The sequence below is a fragment of the Monopterus albus genome, unplaced genomic scaffold, assembly GCF_001952655.1.
Source record: "Monopterus albus unplaced genomic scaffold, M_albus_1.0 scaffold48.1, whole genome shotgun sequence".
NCBI classification, from domain to species: domain Eukaryota; kingdom Metazoa; phylum Chordata; class Actinopteri; order Synbranchiformes; family Synbranchidae; genus Monopterus; species Monopterus albus.
In genome coordinates this window covers 329,502-339,529 of record NW_018127928.1, presented here as the reverse complement: position 1 = coordinate 339,529, position 10,028 = coordinate 329,502, and the positions used below count along the sequence as shown (strand labels likewise).

At 39.1% G+C, this 10,028-nt stretch overlaps 3 protein-coding genes across 3 annotated transcripts in view; 2 read left to right on the top strand and 1 right to left on the bottom strand.

Moving 5' to 3' along the window:
- The window catches only part of arpc2 (actin related protein 2/3 complex, subunit 2), an 8,243-nt gene extending 4,652 nt beyond the window's left edge, over positions 1-3,591 (bottom strand). The window contains 3 exon segments of the mRNA XM_020600774.1: positions 686-798; positions 1,634-1,668; positions 3,331-3,591. Coding sequence (XP_020456430.1) covers positions 686-798; positions 1,634-1,668; positions 3,331-3,404 — 222 coding nt within the window. The 5' untranslated portion in view covers positions 3,405-3,591.
- A 1,529-nt stretch (positions 3,592-5,120) lies between these two features.
- On the top strand, positions 5,121-7,013 carry LOC109960550 (C-X-C chemokine receptor type 2-like). Its single transcript, XM_020600725.1, has 2 exons — positions 5,121-5,141; positions 5,578-7,013. Exon 2 carries the CDS (start codon positions 5,580-5,582, stop codon positions 6,651-6,653), a length of 1,074 nt encoding a protein of 357 aa, XP_020456381.1. The 5' UTR covers positions 5,121-5,141; positions 5,578-5,579; the 3' UTR covers positions 6,654-7,013.
- Positions 7,014-8,348: 1,335 nt separating this feature from the next.
- Positions 8,349-10,028, top strand: part of slc19a1 (solute carrier family 19 member 1) — a 10,277-nt gene continuing 8,597 nt past the window's right edge. Inside the window, 2 exon segments of the mRNA XM_020600766.1 lie at positions 8,349-8,387; positions 9,525-9,598. The gene's annotated coding sequence lies outside the window, so the exon portion shown is untranslated.

The window sequence follows — 10,028 nt, the reverse complement described above, 5'->3', positions numbered from 1 at the left end:
AACTTTCAGCAAACACAGAGGGGAGTTGCTGGACCACAGCCGAGACATTCATACACAGCCGCTACTGCTGCCAGTCAGCACTTCCTCGTCTCGGGTGAGTCACACACAATGACTTCCTGTTTCTAACTGAAGCCGCTGCAGCTGTTTTCTTCCTTACATGGCAACAAAGCTCTTGTGGTAGAGGTGTGTGTGAGTGGATAGCAATCATGACCTCATTCAGCTTTTTTTATACTTTACTATCACACATTGAGGCTAATAGACAGAAACCAACTTCAATGCAGTCTTGCCTTGAAAGTTTTTATTGTTGCAGCCGTGCATGTGAGCAAGTTTAAACAGATCAGTTGCAGCTCGAAGGAATATCACAGCTGAAATCAAAGAACACCATGGGAAAAACTGCTGACCTCTCAGAGATGGCCTACATGACCAGTTTAGTAAACTGGAACATTTCTGCTCTTAAAATATGATGCCACAGTTTCAGTTATCCTTTTCCAAGACGTGCAGGCACCCTGGGTTCTTTGAGATGTGAATGTTAAGCATGTGCGAGATGTGAAAATGGGTATTTAAATGTGAAACCGCTCAGATGTGACTGTTGGCGAGGCCCTGCGTCTGTCTGGGCAGACTCAGAGAAACATTTTCCAGACTCTCTGTTTATGCTGCTCCCTCTCTCACTATGTGTGTATCGTACCTCATCAGCTCCATGCTCCTGCAGCTCCTTGTAGAACTTCAGGGAGATGCTGACCATCACTTTGGTCTTGTCCCCATTAGGGTTTGAGATGTGGTATAAGACGCCATCAAAATCTGCGGCAGAGATGAATATCATTAAAGCCTGCAGGTAATTAAAGGCTTCAAGTCCCTCTCTTTAGTCCTGGCAACCTGAGGCACTGGCACATTTGTATTTTTATAAATGTGGCCTCTTAACTGGTACCCTAAAATCATGCCAGATTATTTGTCAGTTTCACATGAGACAAAACTGTGTCATCTAACAGCGATTATTCCCAGGGCTGACTGCATAATAGACTATAACTGTCATGTGGACAGCAGAAACAAGCACGTTCTAGGTCAAAGTCACTATCACTTGCAGCAGCAGTCTTAAACCTTAGTAACAGTCATGGTACTATAAAAATCAGGGAAAGTAAGTTATTACTGAGCAGATGGAAAACTGTTGACTGATTTTGACTGGTTTATTTATCAGGTAGGTAAGTAAGTATTCTTCTGAAGAAAGTAAAGAGAGGTTACCCTGGTACCGCCCAAACAGCTGACACACCTCTCTCCATTGGTTCTTATATAAACACTATCCTAAATACTGTACTCCAGCTGTGAGGTAGGCTAGGTTTCTCCTTGCAGAACTAATCAGCTGTCAAACATATTTAAACTACTGTACTAATTTTAAATGTTGGATCATGCTGGCAGACTGCTCAGCTTTAAAGAGCATGGTGTGATTTATTAGCCATTAACTTAGTGTTTAAAACTTCCTGTTCCAAACTACACGAAAAAAATGTCGGTCCAGGTTAACATATCATCATCATTTCTAAATCAACATCTACAACCATGCAGTTAAGCAACTGTTTGGTCGAAGCACTGCCATTAACAAACATACAGTTACAAGTACTTGCATAAAATGATGTGATCTCACCTGCAAATGTCACATCGACAGCCTCTGGTTTGGTTCTGTGAGGAGAAAATCAAATGAGGAGACGCATGAGGCATAAAGACCACAGTTTGTGTATAATACACGTAACATTGTACAGTAAGTCTGTGTAAAGCTAATTTGACCAACTTCTAATTGCTGCAGACAAATCCAGCAGCTGCTTCGTAGGCAGTGAGTATCAGAAAGATTCTTACAGGACTAGAGCTGAAACCAGTTGATCCATTACAAAAACAACAGCAACAAACATCACCAGTATTGTGGTCAATTAATCCATTAGATGACTGATAAAAATAATCAGCAACTATATTGATCAGCAGTTAATCACTGGGTAGCCGTTCAAGCAAAAACTGAAAAATTACCAAATGTTCCCTTGTTCCAGGCTCTAAAATGACAGGGTGGGCAAACATTTTAACACACCAACATGGACTCTGGGAAGCTGCTTTTGGGTTTGTTTGTTTTTTTTAATCATTTTGACATTTTATAGACTAACAATTAATAGAACAAACAATCAGCAGATTAATCAACAATGAAAATAACAGGACACTAACAAGAGTATCTGATGCTGGTATTACTACAACAATTGGCAAAATAATCAATCAGTTGATCAGTAAACTAGCATCTGCATTATTGCGCTATGCTGTAACATTTTATAAACCAAATAATCAGTACAACAATGAGCAGGTTAAAAATCAGATGACATCTTAAATTCAGACCGTTTGTTTGTTGTTGCCTTAAACACTCACACTTTAAAGTAAATTGTCTACTTTGACAATCATCTTGATAATATCGTCCGTTTTAAAACGGTAAGACACTATTTCGGGGAAGTCCAGTAAAAAATATGGCCACATTTAAAAGGTGGATGCTGCAGCAACTTGTCCAAGCTGCGTACTGTGCCTGCTCCGAGGAGCTGCAGCCGCTGTGCTCACTTGACTCAGCTTGACTGGAGGAATGCGGAAGTGATGGAAGACGGGGGCGATGGTTAGCTAACAAGTGGCCTCCAACTGGTTCTGAGGTGCCGTGGAAAACAAATAAACGGTCGCTATAAAGTGGAAGCACAATCTTACATACGATGCATCTGTACACCTTGGTTATTGTCGGGTATGAGCAGCTTTGGTTATATTGTCTCAAACACTCCCCAATAATGTGTTTCAAAAGCGGCGAATCCTGGTTAAATCCCTCTCTTTGTGATTTGACATCAGTGTGTTACACCCATTAATAAGGCAGAAACTAGCTGCAAGCACCACCAACATTAATGTGGTTTACTAGCGTTAGCTGCTTTCCATGCCCTGCAAAACGTGAAACGTTTCAAAACAGGTTTGTAATATTCATACGACCACTGGTAGCAATATAAACAAAAAAGTTTTGGATTTTACGTCTACGAAGTGAGAGCGAATCACCAGGGCAGATGACATTCATTTGGGTTACAATATTTGGTACAACAGTGTCCGTCCAGACACACCCCAGTCACGGCAGATCAGCCGTAAACTAATCTATTGTGTATATTTGGTACCTTATACACGCAATCAGACTACCCAGCTGACTTTGCAAAGCTGTAGGCCTTTATCAGCTGCACCTGAAATCTATCCAGCATCATTAAATACAGCGATCATCCTTAGTAAAATGCTAAAGGGGAAGCTAGCTGGCATTAGCAATGCTAGCCAGGTGTAACAATGATTTCTCACCCGTTGGATGCGCCGTCGAACTTCAACGTCAGCGTCTCTTCTATAATGCGGTTATTGATTTCTAACAGAATCATCGCAGCAGACGCCGAGGTCAAGGAAAGTGGGGAACGATCGGTGCTATTTGGTGGGATTAACCTCTTTGTGTTAAATTCTGCAAATTTTTCCTCCTTTGACAGACCAAACCGCGTCCGTCGAGGCTTCTTCCGCCTGTCACTTCCGCGTATTTTACACTGAGGACCCCAAAAAATGAGGATGCCCGCGTTGTTGCCTGTAATACATTTTTTTATGGCAATCATGCAGTGGTTGAAAACAAAACAATAACAAAAATAGAATTATAAGAGCACCCCCCACCCCACCTCCAAATGAATTATTTTCATGAATGAATTTAAAAAGTGTATCTAAAATCTTTAAGACTAATGAAGGGAACCAAAGCTCAAAAGCTGTATGACATGTTAAAACATTTTCCCAGTGAATTAGATGATTAAGTTAAATTAAATCTAACTCACCTTAAGTATATATTAATTTATCCACTGTTTATTAAATTTATTTCATTTTATTTAAATTACTTATTTATGGTATCCTAACATTGTTAACATGCCTTTTCTCATGTTATTGCTTGTTATTGCATGTTATTTGCTTACAAATATGTAACAGACAGAGAGATGATGGCAGTGATGCAACACATGCTGCCAAGTGGATTATTGTGTCTTTGACCTGCAAGTGAAAACCTGAATTGAGTGATTTATGGAGACAAAGGGGAGTGCATGTAGATACTTTTGTGTCTGGTTACACATTTACTTTGACTGTAGGATGGAGGAGGAGGAGGTACTGTCATTACTGATGTGTGGTTAGCATTTTTCCTTGCATGCTCACTGATGTCTGTCACACCATGTGACACCTGGGACTTGAAATTCAGACTAAACAAAATAACAGACTGACACATGCAGATATAATTGCAGCAGCCAGAACATTCAGTATTTATCTAATTTCCAGAAAGTGTTGCAGCTGACATCCTGACCTGCCGGTGTGTATCATCTTACCACACACACCCGATTACCCAAATGTGCTGGGTCACATCTCATGTGGTAATTTTCTGTGTTGGTCAGAGTTACAACTAGTTAATCCAAAAATATGCACTTAAGACAAAAAGATACACTATGTTAAATGTATCTATCCACCCCTTGCGGATCCTCACCCCCTGGGTGGCAACCAGTGCCATAAGCATCCAGTGTTCTTTTTAGAATTGATGATGAATTACTCTAATTCCCAAAATAAGATTCATTCTAATCTCATTTTGTTGTTGGTTCTATATAATATTGTTATTTTATGAGTTATTGTATGATCATCAGTATTGTTTGATTGTGACAGGAGCACTATAATGCTTTTATGGATGATTAAATTTAGCCTTGAGCCTTGAAATGTAATGAGAGGTGAACTATATCATTTTCTATTATTCTAATTGCTTAATGACCAGGCCTACCTTGTAACTCATAATATGAGGCTATATATTGTGATTTAATAAATTAAATGAACACAAATAAATTATAAAAAGTACAGTGCTCCTTTTAGTTTTATGGCATTAGTATTATTGTTTTTTGACAGTCTTCCTAGTTCAGGTCCTGTAATTCTCATAAGACCACAAGCTAGAAAATCTACTGCAGCAAAAACATGTGATGATGTACATATACAGTAAAGAAACAGGATATTGGGTCAGCACTACCTTAAAAAACCCCATATTGTATCACTCTTCAGTACAAAGTCATTTGGGTGTCAAGCTGTCATTTGGGAAAACTACTCAGCCTGTGCAGAAGGTGAGTGCCTGTGCTAGTTTATTCTCATTGATGAAAACTAGAGAGATGGAGTCAGTTCATGTCTACATGACTTGTTTCTTCTTCTGCTACTGTATCATTACGGTTTAAGACTTACCATTAAAACTGTAGCCACCATAGCCGCAGTTATATAAACTCACTTTAAGGCTGCACAATGCAACTTTTGCAGCCCTGGTTTGTGGGAAATACCTGTTTGTCATTTTTTAAGCTCAAAGTAATACATGCCTTTTCTGTTGTTTTGCCTCTTTGTAAGTAATTTTTTTCCATTGTTAGATTTTTTTTACATTGTCAACACTGAACAAGAAACAAAGCAAAGTTGCACTTGCCTTCTGTTGAAATCTGAACCATCTTAAATATGGTAGATACTGACAGTTTTCGTACTGCTGTGTGCTAATATCAGTCTGTTTTCCATCTGTAGTCATGGAGTCGATCATTTACACCTTCAGTGACAATTTTTTTGATAATGACACCACCTACATCAATCTCACCTACTTCGATCCAGATCAGAAGACGTTTGCATGTGAGAGCAAACATTTTGAGCCTACAGCAGCTGTGACCCTGTGTCTCATCAACATATTCATCTTTTTCCTGGCAATACCAGGAAACCTGTTAGTGGGCTGGGTGATCACCAGCAGCAGACAAACCCTGACTCCATCAGATGTCTACTTGTTTCATCTAACAATAGCAGATGGTCTGATGGCCCTCACTGTTCCTTTCTGGGCTGTAACTGTGCTCCAGGGATGGATCTTTGGAGACTTCTTGTGCAAACTCCTCAGCCTCATTTTTGAAGCAAACTTCTACACCAGTATCATCTTCCTGGCCTGTATTAGTGTTGATCGTTATCTCGTGATTGTGCACGCCAGTGAGACTCTCAAGAGCCGGCAGAGGATGTGCAGCAGGCTCCTGTGTGCAGCAGTGTGGGCCCTCGGTTGGGCCCTCGCTCTACCTGCACTTTTCAATGATGCCTTCGAGCTTCATGGTGATCCAGGGAGGATGACTTGCTCTGAAAAGTTTGACATGGGTAGTGCCACTTCATGGAGGCTTGCAACTCGTGGGTTCCGCCATATTTTTGGCTTTTTTCTCCCTCTGGGTGTCATGATCATCTGCTACACCATCACCATTGCAAGGCTGCTGCACACTCGAGGTTTCCAGAAGCACCGGGCCATGAGGGTAATCATAGCTGTGGTGGTTGCCTTTCTGCTGTGCTGGGCACCGTATCATATAACCATGATGGTAGACACACTCATGAGAGCTCGTATGATACCGTTTGACTGTGCTGTAAGGAGGTCAGTGACCATGGCTTTGAGTGTAACCAACACTCTGGCTCTGCTCCACAGCTGCATCAACCCTGTCCTCTATGCATTTGTGGGAGAGAAGTTCAGGAAGAAAATGATATTGCTTTTTCAGAGGAAACTCAGACAGGAGAGGGTTTCACTGTCAAAGTTTAGCAGGTCAACATCTCAGACCTCAGAAGGGCAAGGAGCTGTTTTCTGAAACCTCGGTGGCCAATTTATATCAAGGATTTTTAGTCCAGAAAATGCTCCTGCACATATAATTCATAAGACAGAAAGCTATGACAACTACAAGATATGTTGTTCCGTACACACTGTAAATTCTCTCATCAGGTTTAAAAGAAGATGAATTATAGTATAGGTCCCTTTTTTCTCTAGGTCAAAAAGAAGTAATTCCCATCTGAAGCCCATAGATCTTTGATAATCTTTCTGTTTTCAATATATTGAGTATTCTCTTGTGAATAATGTGGTATGCTGCTGCCATTTGGGGAGGAGACAGCAGTGCAGTGGGTAGAGCAGTCGTCTCCCAACTAAAAGGTTGAAGGTTCAAATCTCAGTACCAGCAGTCCACGTGTTGAAGTGTCCTTGGGCAAGACACTGAACCCCCTGCCCCCGATGGTTAGAGCCATCAGTTGAGGTGGTGCTCCAGATGGCTGCCATTAGTTCTGTACCAGAAACAAATTCCTTGTGTGTAACATACTTGGCCAATGAAGGTGATTATTATTATCTGTTGAGCTCTTTGTCATCTGCATCCAATAATGAAACCTTGGATTTCCCACCACTGATTTGATCAAGTCTTTGTTTATATTTCTCAGTATATTGTGCATCTCTTGTAATGTATCTGCTTTTTACTGTTTTAATTTATATATATATATATATATATATTATATATACAATAATTCAAGCCTTGATTTTATGATCTAGATCAGCTACATGCTGTAGTACACCTTCCAATACACTTCTGTATTTATATATGATTTAAGTTTATATTAGATTAATACATTTTACATATTGCAGTCTTTTTTTAGCAAAAGTGCAAAAATGGTCCAGTTCCTATTTGCTGTACATTTTATGTTTTTATTTCCTAACCAATAAATAAGTCATCTGTATTATATGGATTTAATTGAGTTTTTGAGATAACAAGATATCAACATTTGTGACAAACTTATAAAAGATAACTACTACAGTATAGTGCATGTTGTTGAAATGGGAGGACAATCAATACCATAAATTCACCTTTGATAACTCAGGCGAGCATTATTCTTGACCATAAAAACTGCCATCTATAGAGTATTTATGGTCAAAAATGAACTTTTTAATAAAATTTTGCTTTCCACTTTTTATGTTTCTACAGCAACAATGTGACCATTGAGAAATTGTCTCTTTTCACATTACCAACAAATTTGATTATTATTGAACACATAATATAACCTAATAGCAATAAAGGTTATAATATCTAGGTAATTATAATATAAATATTAGATTATAACATAAGACATTCATTCATCCATTCTTCTTCTGCTCTTTCTTCTTTTTCTCCTTCTTAGTAACTAGTAGTAGTACCAGTTGTAGTACTGTGGTCGTAGTAGTAATAGTTACACTGTCAACACGCTGTAAAGTTACTTGTCCAGCAGATGGAGAACATGAGGCGCAAGAGCACATACTCAAAAACAAAACGTGAATTGTATGAATTCTTCAGGCTTTGCCTCTTTCCATCCTGGTACATTGATCTTATTCTGCATGGACTAAAGAAAATCTCTTCATCTTTGTTCCAAACGTTAAAGTAAATAAAGTTTTGACATGCTTTGTTGCTAAACTAAGACCGCAGAACTACATTTCCCAGAAGTCAACAGTTATAGCGCCATAAACGAAGAAGAAAAAGATCGGGCACGAGGTAAGTGACTATACCCTCAATGTTCAGCATCCTTACAAACAAGTAAATAGTTTTTTTTTCTTTTTTACTGAAAAACCAACTTGCTGTATAGATGTGCTGTCCGTTACTTGGTGTAAACATTACGTTTTACATTTGTGCCAGCAAAAGCTACAATAGTGGAATATTTTATTCTCCTCTATTGTTAGCCAACTTGCTAGGTAGCTTGAACTTCGCACCTGGTTTATCATGCATTGTGTACTGCAGTGATTTCACAAAAGTCTGACTCGCTGACTTAGAAAAGAGCCCAACCAAAGCACATTGTCAGCCATCATAATAGTAAAACTGGGCTTTTCGTTTAGGCGTTATCCAGTGAGTGACTTATGTAACTTGTTTGCCATGAACATGTCTCAGTAGGAAACAAGCCCCAGCTTGTCACTTTAGAGCAAACTGTTTATGTTTGTCTGGTTTTCGTTAAGTAGAACCACACAGACAGAAGATATAAGTAACTAGTACTAACTAGAAATATAACTAAAACCTAAGCTGCAGCAATCATTCAATAAGTTGATTAATGCTTCTTTTGATGACCAATTATTAATCATTTGCTTTCAAGTATAATGTCACAGTTAACTGAATTCCTTTGAGTTTTGGACAGTGAAAACACATCTGAAGACATATTGGACTCAGAAACTGGTGGACATTTTCAATGTTTACTGTCAGTTTATAACTCAGTTTTCTTACTTGTATGTTAGAAAACAGAATCAAGATGCAGCTAATGATTTTTATTATCGTTTAATAAGCTGCTTGCTTTTTCCTCATAACTAATGAATCATTTTGTTTTTGACTATAGTTTAGGAGACTTATTCTGACTGCTTGTTTCATTCAGTCAACATCTAAATTATTCAGTTTACTGTCAAATGTGACAAAAACCTGGAACCTCTGAATATTTGGCATTTTTGTTTGAAGCAATCCACCAATTATGAAACGGTTTCTATTGTACCTGTTGATTACTCATCTCATTGAATATTCTGTGGTTTTGCACAGCTGTTCAGACGAACACTGGGAGATTGTGACTGGCATTCGCTGTTTTATGCTCATCATGTTTGAGTTACAGCAGCAAGTTATAGTCTGCAGCAAATGTGTCTTGTGCTGTGATGTCAACCGCAGTGACTGACTTAATTGAGAACATTGTTGTCTTTTCAGGTTAACAATGTCATCACACTCAGCTGCTGGGTATCCTGCCGTCAGACAGTGTCACTGCAGGGAATGAAGCAAAGGTCAGATTTCCTCATATACAGTGGGTACGGAAAGTATTCAGACCCCCTTAAATTGTTCACTCTTTGTTATATTGCAGCCATATGCTAAAATCATTTAAGTTCATTTTTTTTCCTCATTAATGTACACACAGCACCCCATATTGACAGAAAAACACAGAATTTTTGACATTTTTGCAGATTTATTAAAAAAGAAAAACTGAAATATCACATGGTCATAAGTATTCAGACCCTTTGCTCAGTATTTAGTAGAAGCACCCTTTGGAGCTAATACAGCCATGAGTCTTTTTGGGAATGATGCAACAAGTTGTTCGCCCCTGCATTTGGGGATCCTCTGCCATTCCTCCTTGCAGATCCTCTCCAGTGCTGTCAGGTTGGATGGTAAACGTTGGTGGACAGCCATTTTCAGGTCTCTCCAGAGATGCTCAATGGG